The sequence below is a fragment of the Nomascus leucogenys genome, chromosome 13, assembly GCF_006542625.1.
Source record: "Nomascus leucogenys isolate Asia chromosome 13, Asia_NLE_v1, whole genome shotgun sequence".
In the NCBI taxonomy this organism is placed as follows: Eukaryota; Metazoa; Chordata; class Mammalia; order Primates; family Hylobatidae; genus Nomascus; species Nomascus leucogenys.
The window spans coordinates 47,101,792-47,115,326 of record NC_044393.1 but is presented as its reverse complement, the minus strand read 5'-3'; the positions used below and the strand labels follow the sequence as shown (position 1 = coordinate 47,115,326).

The window sequence follows — 13,535 nt, the reverse complement described above, 5'->3', positions numbered from 1 at the left end:
AGAGAATCACAAATGAATACTATCAGTCAACTGGGTTAACTTCAGAGTTACTTAGTTTTTAATAAGCCTCCAAAGGACAACGGTGATTAGTATTTCCTGGGTTTCTCTACCCCGCAGCTGAAGACCTGCAGATGGATCCAGCAGAAAAGAGACCTGCCATGCACACTCTCTGGAATGTACATCATCTTCTCACCCCTATTTGTTTGGCAAATTACAGAGTTCTCAGTAGTAAAGAGACAATTTCACAATCTGCCCTGAGGCACACCGTCAAAAGGCAGATAGGCTGGGAAGGGCCAGCCACATTTCCTAATCTGCACCTCGGACTCCTTTTCCAGATCCATCCATCAACAAAATCAGGTTAGTGAATCCCATGTCCTTACTGCAGCCACCAAAATGTTGGGCATTAAAACTTGCTGTATGTCACTGTCAGCTAACTTCCTCTTGGGCAGTTTACACATGCGCAGAAAGCTAAACACGTTACACCCACTATCTCATTTAATCTATGCAACTCTTCTAGGAGGCTGATTCTTTGAGTCCTCCACTTTACAGATGAAGGAACTGAGGCTCAGAGGAGATAATGTATCCATGACCACAGCTGTTAAGAGGGACCCAAATGGCAGGGCACGGTGGCTCACACCTGTAATCCCAGCACATTAAGAGGCTGAGGTGGGCGGATCACCTAAGGTCAGGAGTTCAAGACCAGCCTGGACAACAGGGCAAAACTCTGTCTCAATTTAAAATACAAAAATCAGCCAGGCTTTGTGGTAGGTGCCTGTAATCCCAGCTACTTGGGAGGCTGAGGCAGGAGAATCACTTGAACCCAGGAGGCAGAGTTTGCAGTGAGCCGAGATTGCGCCACTGCACTCCAGCTCCGGGCGACAGAGCGAGACTCTGTCTCAAAAAATAAATAAAAATAAATAAATAAAGAGGAACCCGATTGAGGTTTTCCTTCTTACATCATCCAGAGCTTCTCCTCTGCCCAGCAGGAGCACCCACACTTCTCGGCTTGGCCCCTTCACCATCTCACCCTGTCCTGGTTACATTTCCAGCTCTTTACCACCAGCTCTCTCCCTGACCCCAGCAAGCCCTGTTTCCTATCTTCAGCCACCAGAGCTTCGTCTTTTCTATGCTCCAGCTGCGGGACTCAGCCCACACTGCCCTCAGGCCCACCCCCTCCCTTCTCCCCGGCCTTCAAATCCATATCAGGACACTTTCCTCACTCAAATCGGTCACCTCTGTGTTTGGAATTCTGGTTTCACATTCACTGTCCTGCAGCAGAGTTAATAATGTTTGTGTCTCCCTATTAACCTGAATACTATCTACGGTTATTGGGCACATACCATGTTCTACCCTTCACTCATTTATCCTCACAATGCTCTCAAGTAGGTATCATTATTATCATCTTACAGATAAGGAAGCCGAGGCCCAGAGGGGTGAGTGAGCCCAGTGGGTGAGCCACTCAAGGTCCACATCTAAGAAGTGACAAAACCAGAGCTTACATGATTAACTGCTACTGCCAGATGATTCTGGAAGGAACACCAGGGTGGGAGCATTTTTACCTCTTGCTGCCTTGCACACCCCAGGTGTTAGATGGGCAGAGTGTTGCTTCTCTGTGCCAGGCGATGGCTCAAACCTGCCCTTCTTGTTGTCCTGGGAGCCCGCTGCCTAAGAAACTAATTCTTGGCTAGACGTGGTGGCTCACGCCTGTAATCCCAGCACTTTGGGAGGCCGAGGCGGGCAGATCACCTGAGGTCGGGAGTTCAAGACCAGTCTGACCAACATGGAGAAACCCCATCTCTACCAAAATTACAAAATTAGCCAGCGGTGGTGGCTAGTAGCCAGCTAATCCCAGCTGCTTGGAAGGCTGAGGCAGGAGAATCACTCGAACCCAGGAGGCAGAGGTTGCAGTGAGCTGAGATTGAGCCATTGCACTCCAGCCTGGGCAAGAACAGCGAAACTCCACCTCAAAAAAAAAAAAAAAAAAAAAGAAAAGAAAAGAAACTAATTCTTAGAGAAACTGTGAGTTCAGCATGCCTTGGAAAGAGCTTTATAATTATACAACATGCGAAGTCACAGGCAATTTGGTCAGTCATTTGAAAACCGCCAATGCCATGGCTGATAATAATTCTGGAGGCTTGGAGCATATTAACACCAAAATGTCTCCTTGCTGGGGGTAGAGGCAGAAAGAAGGAACCTAAACATCCCCAGTAAATAAAAACTCCCCTGGAAACTATGGAAAGAAGACTCTTAACGGTTCAGGAGTGAACTGTGCCTCCCCGCCCCCCTTCCCCCAGCGCACAGGCAACTAATCTAGGAAATCAGATTGGTTTACGTCTTCCTTTAATCCAGGATTCCAACGGCCCTGTGTGCCTGAGGCAGAAGAGATTGCCTAAAATATTGGTTAAGAGACTGGATGAGAATCTGTCACTTTCTCTCTAGCGGAATCTGGGCAATTGGGGGACAGAGGGGCAAACTAGCTGCAGAGGCTCCCAAAACAACGTTACAATTGTCCTTCCAGCCTGGTGATAAATATGCAAGTGGGACACTTTGTAGAATTTCCCGAAGGGCAGAGCTACCAGCCTCAGGCAAATTGCTCCCTCCCACTTAACCCCACCTGGCCCGGAAGAGCCTCAGGCCAGCTGACTTTGAACCTCACCCTCACACTTACCGCTAAAGCTGCCGGCCCGCACGGTATCGGCAGCTTCTTCTTTAAAGAGGTCTTTCCTTTGGATCCCAGCTGAAGCCTCAAACCTCAATTCAAAACCAAATGCGCCTCAGCCCACCCCGGAGTCAAACCCTGGGAATATGGAATGTGCACAGGGGAGGGGTGGCCTCTCCCAGGAAAATGAGGGCTGCTTTCTCAATCCACAGCAAAGCCCAGGCTCTCCCTCCCCACTGCCCTCTACTCCCGGTCTGGGTGGCGAGAGGGCACCGGAGAGCCCCGGAATTACCACCTGCACCGGAGGTCTAGGGGGTGGGTGCACAGTGTAGCACTGCGGCCCACCAGGCTAGAAAGTGGGGTCAAGTGATCATAAATCACCGGCCCCTAGCTCCAGCTGGCTGAGTCAGTGGAATGGGATTCCTAAATCTTGGTGGGTAGCGGATACCTTTGAGCAGACCATCATGGAAGTTCTGCCCGAAAGCGCAGGTGGGCGTCCAGAATGTTCGAGGGGGCCCCGAAGCGCGACCATAGATGAGAGGAAACACTCCAATCCACTGGAGTAGAGGCGCTCGAGAAGTCTGTAGTTGAACCCTTTTACCCATCAATTTAATTCAAGATTGGAAAGATGACAGATCTAAAGTGCCGCGCATAAGCCTCCTGTCTGACAGACACTGGGAACCGCTTATTTTGGGAGAGGCCCACTACGTGTCAAGCTGCCTCCCATGTCCAGAACATAAGCATGGGGGGTGAACTCTCAGAATCGCGGCGCCAGGAACTCCGTCCCAGAGGGTGGAATTTCTGAGAGCGCTGAGGCTTCCTTTCCGACCTCCGGAACTCCGACGGCCTTGGTTATTCTACAGGCCTAGCGCACAGAACGGGCTGCTGGCGGAAGGCAGCGATGCCTGTGCCTTTTCGGCAGTTCCAGAGGCAGCACTCGGCATCAGGCGGGGCCACCAGGAGGACGGACCCCACTCCGGGAACCGGCCGCCCCCGCGCAGCAGCTACCCTGCGGGCGGGAGGACGCGCCGAGGCGCCCTGGCCGCCGCCCAGGGGCAGGTGCAGGATCCGCGCTGCGGGCGCGCTCGGGGCGCGGGTGCCGGGTTGCGCGGGCGGGCGCGGCAGGGAGGGGCGCCGGCCCCGGGAGCCCGACGCCAGGGCGTGGTGCAGGTGGCGGCGGGGGCAGAGTCGACACAGTACCTTGATTTTCGATCTGGCGACCGGGCGCTGCTTGGCCGCCAGGTGTCCATCGGGGCCCTCGGCGTCGCCGGGCTCGGGGGTTTCGCGCTCGGGGGCGTGCGGGGACGAGCTGCTCTCAGCTCCTCCAGGCTCCCCCGCGCTGCTGCTGCCGCTGCCGCTGCTGCTGCCGCCGTCGCTGCGGCAGTCCTCGGGGGGGTCGTGGAGCAGGCGGCCCAGGCCCACTGTGGAGGGAGGGGCCGCACCCCGACACACACACTCGGCGTCAGCCCCCACGCCCGCGGCAGTTTGACCTGCGGGCGGTGTTGCCGCCGCCCCGCCCCGGACCTGGGCACCTCGCCAAGTGGGCAACGTCGCGGGGGTGGCGAGAAAGCCCCGAATCGGCCCATAGAGCTAGCTTGGGGTGCTCGGGGCCTCTTCCCGGTCCCAGCCCCGGCGCCCACGAGGAACCAGGCGGCCACACGCGGCGGAGGACCCCGCGCGCCAAGTTTCCTCTCGGGGCGGGGGAGGCGGGTCTGACCTCTCACCAGCTAGCACCAGAAGGGTTGGCGGGCCTTTGTGCACCCCCATGAGGACGTGAGATTGGGGGTAGCCTCTGCTGGCTTTCAATCCCTTTCCTGGGCGACCTCGGCCCGCGCTGCAGCCAACGGTCCCGCCGCCGGGCAATTAGAGGATCCCACTACGGGGAAGGGGGCGCCTAGAGTCCAGGGCATCCCAGTCCCTCATTGCCCACCCTACCCCGCCTAGAAGACCCCCGCGTGCCCCCCGGAAGAGGGGGATGAGGTGGGGAGCCCGCCCCTGCCGATGAGCAGAGAAGACCCGCCACCCCTTCCCCCACCCCGGGAGCCCAGCGCCCAGGCCCGGCCCCCGCGCGCGCTCACCTGGGATGTAGGTGTCTGCCCTTTTCTCATCCGGGAGCTCATCCCAGCTGCGGACCGAGACCCCCAGGCTCCTCCTCTTCACCAGGAAGACTTTGGGCATGGTGGGGTCCCCTCTCCCGACTGCGGCCCCCTCCTCCCGGCTGCTCCCCGCTAGGGGCGACGGCGGCGGCTCGGTCCCCGGCTCCCGGCGGCCAGAGCCCACCTTCCCGCCTCGCCTGCCCTCTTCCTCCACCCCCCGCCGCGGCGCGGCCCAGGCCTCTCCCCCGCACGCCTGGCGACTCCCAGCCTCCCGGCTCGGCGACACCTATGCTTTAAATCGCGAGCGAGACCACGCCGGGGAAAAAGTTTCATAAGGTGGAATAGAAAAGGCACCAGGAAACTTGGGAGTGAGCATGCGCCCTGCAACATAACGGTGTCAACAAGCTCGCTACCTGTCCGACCGGTTCCGGCGGCCGGGGCTGCCTGTTCCAGCCCTTCCTTAGGCATGAATGTTTGCAAAAGAATTTAAAGTCTGTTCTTCCCCCTCCTCTTTTTAAGAAAGGAAGAACATTTTTTAATCAACCCCCGCACCATTCCCCCATCACCTGCACCTCGAGGTGAGCTCTTCGAGATAAACCCCAGGTTCGCCTCCCAGGGCACCCCTCCGGTGAGCTGGGGCCTCCCGCGAGTTGCCCCCCTCCCCCGCCCGGTGGATTTGTCTTCGACGAGCCAGAAAATGGCTCAGTTCCTCTGAACCTTGTGGAGCCTTCCTGGGGCTTGATGAAATCTGGGCGGTCAGAAGGGGGAGGCGGCGGGAGACTTCCAAGAACTCTGATTATTAATAATGGGGGGCTGGGGGCTTAGGGGCTTAAGCTATCCATCAACTACAACACCCCCCCCATAAGCAGTAAAAATAAATTTTAAAATTCGGCATCTTTAGAACATGCTATTTTTCTGACTAGTATCATAGAATCTAAGAAAAACAAGGCTTGCCCCGCCAAAGCAGCTTCTCCTCACAAGACGTTGCACCCCCGAGAGCCCCCTCACCCCAAGTAAACACACAATAGAAACAAAAGCCAGGAGCATATTATGCAAATGCAGCTTCAAAACAAGCCCCCAATCCTCGCCCACTCCCACCATTGCCTCCCCTGACCACCCGATCCCCAAATTCTGAGACTGGGAAATACCTTTCCAGGAAGCTAGCATAGTGAACATTGGCTACCTCTTCTCGCCGCCCCTAATGGGGAGGTAGGAAAGCTTTGCATTTATTATTATATCTGTTTGTTCCTATCAACCTTTATGCCTGGAGGGGAGGGGGGAGAAGGAGGGGGAGTTGGTAAAATATGCCAAGTTTCTAAGGCAGTTGTGCTCACGTTGCGGGGCGCGCTGCCCTTCCCAAGGCCTTGTTCGGGTGCGCCCAGGACAACCGGCACAGCCTCCTGTGTCGCTGCGGTCGCCCTCCTCCAGGAGGTCGTCAGACGTGTGCCAGCTGCCGGGTGCTGCGGGGGCGCGTCTGGTCAGGGATGCCCTGGAGCCCACGGCTCACCCAACAGCCAGCCTCACCTGTCTGTAACCTGACCCTCCGAGCTCCCAGCCTACAGGGCCCGGGAATCAATACAGCGGTGTTCCCTGTTCCCTTCCGCCCTGAATGGCCCTTGGGGACACAACCGCCTGGTAACGGATTTCTCGGCGCTACTGGCGGACTCGCGCGGCGCAGGGAGCCGGGGCGCAGCTCTGCCGGGGCTGCGGGCGGGACCGGTGCGCGGCGCCTCTAGGTCTGCCCTCAAGGAGTCACCCTCTCCGGACTGAACTCTGAACTCCAGCTTTTCTCTAAGAAAAACCAGCTAAGGACGAAAAAGACTTTGATCCCGGTGAGCGGGAGGAGGAGGAGGAGGAAGACATTTCTGTAGCGGTGCAGGAAAACAAGGCTTCTTGTCTATGAGGCTGATGGGGCAGCTTCCGGGAGACTCTGCAGATGTATTTGTATCCGCCAACAAACGGGATTTGCTAGAAAGAAGGAGCTTGGGTGAATGGAAGAGTAAAAATAAAGTACAACTATGAAGTTACAGAACTATTCCTAGTCTTTAAAAATCTTCAGAACTTCGTTCAGCACTCCCAATTATACAGAAGAGGCTGTCAACTCCATTAACAAAGCTTTTTTTTTCTTTCACTGGATTTCAAACCAGTGAGTGCCTTGACTACTTTGCCTATTTGTATTATTTTAAAAGATTATAGGATGATGAGGTATAAGGCTAGAAACCTCCAAAGCAATGCAACCTTTATAGGTTTGGGGATGAAGACTTAACAGGATAACAACACTTTTATTCTATGATCGTTGGATGCACACCTACTATATTTGCTGGGTGCTTCTTGAGGAGAAAGGAATTTTAATGTGTTTTATTTCTCTCTTTTTTCTTGATCAGACGTGATGGGGTCTATCAAAATTATTAACATATACAAAGAACCAGCTTTTATCTTGGCTAACTTGTCTCCATTGTAAGGTTGGTTTTCTAAGTATTATGAGAGGAGTTGATAGAGTATCCCAGAAAGCAGGATGAGAAATGAACCCGATTCTCCTTTTCTTGCACTGCTATTATAAGCTTATACGCTGTTGGTGAGAATGCAAATTAATTCAGCCCCTGTGGAAAGCAGTTTGGAGATTTCTCAAAGAACTAAGAATAGAATTACCATTGGACCCACCAATCCAGTGACTGGGTATACAACCAAAGGAAAATAAATCGCTTTACCAATAAACACTTGTGTGTTTATGGCAGCATTATTCACAGTAGGAAAGACATAGTATCAACCCAGGTGCCCATCAGTGGTGGACTGAATAAAGAAAATATGGTACATATACACCATGGAATACTATGCTGCCACAAAAAGAATGAAATCACATATTTGCAGCAACATGGATGCACCTGGAGGCCATTATCTGGTGCAAATTAACTCAGAGACAGAAAATCTAATACTGTAGGTTCTCAATTAGAAGTGGGAGCTAAACATTGGGTACACACAGATTCAAAGATGGGAACAGTTAACACGGGGGATTTCAAAAGTGGGGTGGGAGAAAGGGGGAAAGGCTTGAGAAACTACCTGTCAGGTACTATGTTCACTATTTGTTTTTATTTTCATTTTATTTTTGAGACAGAGTTTCCCTCTGTCCCCAGGCTGGAGTGCAATGGTGAGATCTCAGCTCACTGCAACCTCTGCCTCCTGGGCTCAAGCAATTCTCGTGCCTCAGCCTCCCAAGTAGCGAGGACTACGGGCATGCACCACCACACCTGGCTAATTTTTGTATTTTTAGTAGAGATGGGGTTTTGCCACGTTAGCCAGGCTGGCCTCGAACTCCTGAACTCAAGTGATCCGCCCACCTCGCCCTCCCAAAGTGTTGGGATTATAGACATGAGCCACCACAACCGGCCTGTGTTCACTATTCGGGAGATAGGATCATTAGAAGCCCACACTTCAGCATCATGCAATTTACCCATGTAACAAACCTGAGCATGTACCCCCAAATCTAAAATTAAAAAATAAAAGAAAAAGTAAATAATGCTTTAAAGCTTTTTCACATTATTTCCTAAATACCTTTATTTACATTCATTTGGTAATATCATTTGTCCCATTTTTTAAGAAGGAGGGAAAATAGGCTATGAGAAACTAAGTACCATTCAAGTTCCGCTGGGCGCTGTGGCTCACGTCTGTAATCCCGGCACTTTGGGAGGCCGAGGCAGGCGGATCACCTGAGGTCAGGAGTTCCAGACCAGCCTGGCCAACATGGTGAAACCCCATCTCTACTAAAAATACAAAAATTTGCTGGGCATGGTGGTGCACGCCTGTAATCCCAGCTACTCGGGAGGCTGAGGCAGAAGAATCACTTGTACCTAGGAAGCGGAGGTTGCAGTGAGCCAAGATTGCCCCACTACATCCCAGCCTGGGTGACAGAGCAAGACTCTGTCTAAAAAAAGTCTCACTGTGTTGCCCAGGCTGGAGTGCAATGGCACGATCTCAGCTCACTGCAACCTCTGCCTCCTGGATTCAAGTGATTGTCCTGCCTCAGCCTCCCGAGTAGATGGGATTACAGGCGCCTGCCACCATACCTGGCTAATTTTTGTATTTTTTGTAGAGACGGGGTTTCACCATGTTGGCCAGCCTGGTCTCGAATTCCTGACCTCATGATCCACCTGCCTCAGCGTCCCGAAGTGCCGGGATTACAGGTGTGAGCCACTGCTCCCAGCCCAATTATTCTTCATATGCACATCCTCATATCTCATTTGCAACAAAGTCAGTTTAACCTATTTATTAAATAGCAAACGATGTGCATAAGTTAAAAATATATAAAAGTAGACATTTATATCTGAGCCTCTTATTACATGAAGTACAAAATGTACTTTCGATTGTCTTGTCAAACTGTAGAGATGTGTTGCTGAGACAGTGCAGGTACGTTTGGTAGAGTTGAGTGAATTCTGGGTGTAGCTATTGGCCTTGAAATAGATTCATTTCCATTCCTTCCACCTGGGATCGTGGCCTCTGCCTTATTTGGACGGAGCCCTCATTATGAAAGCAATTTATCTGGCTCATATTACACAATGTGTTAAATACCTTGTTACCTCTTTAAGTATAGACATTTTGGTCATAGTCAAAGTTGAATATCAGAACTTAAAAACACACACAAGATGTTAATAAAAACAATTTCAATTTTAAAAAAAGAAGAAATGAATCCAATTCTTTACAAATCTCAAGACTGAAGTTGGAAGAGACAGAGACATAATGTGGTCCATATCCCACCCAATATTGAGGGTGAGGGGTCTGTACGGCATCATTGGTAGGTGTGTATCTAGTCCTGCTTGAATACTTCCAGTGCTGGGAAGCTCACTGCCTCAAAAAGCAACCTATTCTCCGGTTAGACAACAGTGATGCTAGAAAGCTTTTCTTTCTGCTTGTGGAAATCTGCTTTCCTGCCCTTCCATCTCCCCTTTTATTCTGTCATCCAGGGCTGCTGAGACTCCCTCTGTACTCCCTCCCCCTGGTAGTTCTTCAAATTCTTCAACGCAGCCATCTGCACCCTCACTTAAGACTTCTTTTCTCCAGTAATATATAGTCAGGTTGAAAGGAGGCAGGTACAAACCTGCTCAGTGGCATCCCTGGAGCACACAGCAATAAGGAGAGGGTAAGGTGTTGCGAAAATATTCCTAAGGAAACTTTATTTAAACTTTTTTTTTTTTTTTTTTTAGACAGAGTTTTGCTCTTGTTCCCCAGGCTGGAGTGCAATGGCACGATCTCGGCACACCGCAATCTCTGTCTCCTGAGTTCAAGCGATTCTCCTGCCTCAGCCTCCCGAGTAGCTGGATTTACAGGTATGCACCACCACGTCTGGCTAATTTTTTGTATTTTTAGTAGAGACGGGGTTTCTCCATGTTGGTCAGGCTGATCTCAAACTCCCTGCCTCAGATGATCCGCCTGCCTTGGCCTCCCAAAGTGCTGGGATTACAAGCGTGAGCCACCGCGCCCACCCTAAACTTTTAATTGAAGTATAGTACAATATTAGGAAAATGATGTATTTTTACCCACTGAACTCACCAGTGGAAAAAGCACCCAAGCACAAGCCAAGGGTGCCTGCTCTCACCACCCCACTCACATTAGATTGCTTCCTTGCAGGTACAGCAAGGCAAAAAAGAAGAAATAAGAGTATAAGGATTATAAGGGAAAACAACAAAACTACTATTGTTTATAGTCAGTATCATTGTCTATGGAAAGCCCAAAAGAATCTATAGATAAATTACTAGGATTAATAAGAGAGTTTAGCAAGGTTGCAGTGTAGAAAATGGGAGTGTGGGCTGGGCACAGTGGCTCATGCTTGTAATTCCAGCATTTTGGGAGGCCAAGGTGGACAGATCACGAAGTCAAGAGATCGAGACCATCCAGGCCAACATGGCGAAACCCCGTCTCTACTAAAAAATACGAAAATTAGCTGAGCGTGGTGGAGCATGCCTGTAGTCCCAGCTACTCGGGAGGCTGAGGCAGGAGAATCACTTGAACCTGGGAGGTGGAGGTTGCAGTGAGCTGAGATCACACCACTGCACTGCAGCCTGGCGATAGAGTGAGACTAGGTCTCAAAACAAAAAAACAGAAAAAAAGAAAGAATCTGAGTGTGTAAGGTTTGAGTGTCAATTAAATTTCTACATGCCAGCAACAGTCAGAAAAATAAAAAGTCTAATGAAAAAATGATTTAAAACACAACAAAAATACAAAGTCCCTTGCAATTGATTTTTTAAAAATATTGTGCAAGCTCTTTGTATATAAAATTAGAAAACTTTATTGGTAGCCGGGCATGGCGGTGTGCACCTGTAGTCCCAGAGACTCGGGAGATAGAGGTGGGAGGATCACCTGAGCCCAGGACGTGGAGGTTGCAGTGAGCCCATATGGCGCCACTGCACTCCAGCCTGGGCCACGGAAAAGAAGACCCCATCTAAAAAACAAACAACAACAACAACAAAACTTTATTGGAAGACATTAAAGAAGACACTAATCAATGGAAAGTTTTACCATATTAATGGATTGGAAGATTCAGAATCAAAGAGGCCCAAAATCTCCAAATTCATCTATAGATGTAATACAATTAAAAAAAAATACTTGACAGTCTTTTTGTGGGACACGATAAATTTCTTTCAAAATTTATGTGAAAGGAGAGTCGAAACACTCCTGAAGGACAAGGTGTGTAGGCTCGATCAATCAGATATCAATAGTAATTAAAATGATGTGGTTTTCATTCACAGAGGGACCACTGGTACCTGAGAGAGAGCCTGGAAACAGCCCCACACATGTGTGTGCATTGATTTATGAGACAGGGTATGCAGTGCAGCTGGGAAAGATGTCATATTCAATACATGGAATTGGAACAAGTGGTTATCCGTTTGGGAAAAATAAAGGAAACTGAATAACACACATATCAGTTTCTGGTGGATTAAACATTTAGATGTGTGTGAATACATATACACATATATGTATATAGACAATGTAGAGGAATATGTTTATGACCACAGGATAAGAAAGAATTTCTTAAATAAGACCCAAAAAATAAACCACAAAAGAAAAAGTGTTTCCACCTTGAAGAATTGTGAACTTAAAAAAGAAAAGAAAAAGCTTGGGGCCGGGCACAGTGGCTCACACCTGTAATCCCAGCACTTTGGGAGGCCAAGGCGGGCAGATCACAACGTCAGGAGATCGCGACCATCCTGGCCAACATGGTGAAACCCCGTCTCTACTAAAAATACAAAAAGTTAGCCGGGAGTGGTGGCGCGCACCAGTAGTCGCAGTTACTTAGGAGGCTGAGACAAGCGAATTGCTTGAACCCGGGAGGCGGAGGCTGCAGTGAGCCAAGATAATGTCACTGCACCCCAGCCTAGGCGACAGAGCTATACTCTGTCTCAAAAGAAAAGAAAAGAAAAAGTTGATAAATTTAACTGTAGACAAATTAAGAATGTCTTTATCAAAACACACAATAAGGGGAATGATATGCTAAACAATAAGCTGAGAAAACTTTTTCAACACATTTCTCTTACAAATGATTAGAATCCAGAATATATAAAGAACTCTTATGAATCAATTTTTTTAAAAAAGACAAACTCAATAGAAAAATGGCAAAAGACATGAACGGGCATTCCCAGGAAAACATGAATATATAAACATACATATAAAAGATGCTCAATCTCATTCATAAACAAGAAAATGCAAATTAAAATAACAATGAAATACTGTTTTATATCAGACTGACAAAATCCAGAAGTCTGAAAATACCAAGTATTGGTGAGGGCACCAAGCAATAGGTTTGATTTTATTTAGTAAAATTGAGCCAGAAATTCCAATCCACATTTTTAATCTAGAAAAAGTCATACATTAGTGAACCAAGAGTCACAGGCAAGAATATTCATAATATCATCATTCATAATATTCTGAAAAATAAAAACTCAACCTAAAAATAAAAGACACAACCCAAATATCTGTCAATAACTAATTGGATGAATACATTGTGATAAATTTATGCAATAAAAATAAATGGCCCCACAGCCACACACATCAATAAAGCCACACAATCAAATATATAGTTGAATGAAAAAAGTAAATTACAAAAAAATTATAATATTCAAACTATTTTTTAAACACATAAAAGTGAACAATAGGCTATTTAGGAATACAAACATATGTGTTAAAACCATTAAGCAACAGGCCAAACGCGGTGGCTCAGGCCTCTAATACCAGCACTTAGGGAGGTCAAGGTGGGCAGATCCCTCAAGATCAGGAGTTCAAGACCAGCCTGGCCAACATGGTGAAACCCGATTTCTACAAAAATACAAAAATTAGCCAGGCATGGTGGTGCACACCTGTAATCCCAGCTACTCAGGAGGCTCAGGCAAGAGAATTGCTTGAACCCGGGAGTCAGAGGTTGCAGTGAACCGAGATCCCGCCACTGCACTCCAGCCTGTGCAACAGAGCAAGACTCCATCTCAAAAAAAAAAAAAAAAAAAAAAAAAAAAAAAAAAAAAAAGGCTGGGCATGGTGGCTCACGCCTGTAATCCCAGCACTTTGGGAGGCCGAGGCAGGTGGATCACAAGGTGAGGAGATCGAGATCATCCTGGCTAACACGGTGAAACCCCAACTCTACTAAAAATACAAATGAATTTGTAGTATCTCAAAATTAATAATTTAAATCATCATTAGTTACAGTAGGAAAATGACTAATAACAAAAGTCAGGATAGTAGTGACCACCAGGGGGAGAGGAAAGGGTATACACAAGGAGTGTCCCAACACAAAGAAAAGA

At 48.9% G+C, this 13,535-nt stretch overlaps 1 protein-coding gene across 3 annotated transcripts in view; it reads right to left on the bottom strand.

The window, feature by feature from the left end:
- Positions 1–6,388, bottom strand: part of OVOL2 (ovo like zinc finger 2) — a 35,476-nt gene extending 29,088 nt beyond the window's left edge. Inside the window, exons 1-2 of one of the 3 annotated variants that reach the window (XM_030825430.1) lie at positions 6,090–6,388; positions 3,860–4,080 (exon numbers count right to left, since the gene is read on the bottom strand). Coding sequence is in view for 1 of the 3 variants with exons in the window: in XM_030825429.1 (XP_030681289.1) it covers positions 3,860–4,080; positions 4,738–4,837 (321 nt within the window). In the remaining 2 variants the exon portion in view is untranslated. Of the gene's footprint in view, positions 1–3,859; positions 4,081–4,737; positions 5,179–6,089 lie in introns of those variants that run through there. The other 2 variants (XM_030825429.1, XM_030825431.1) reach the window with 2 other exon arrangements.
- Between the last annotated feature and the right edge of the window lie 7,147 nt (positions 6,389–13,535).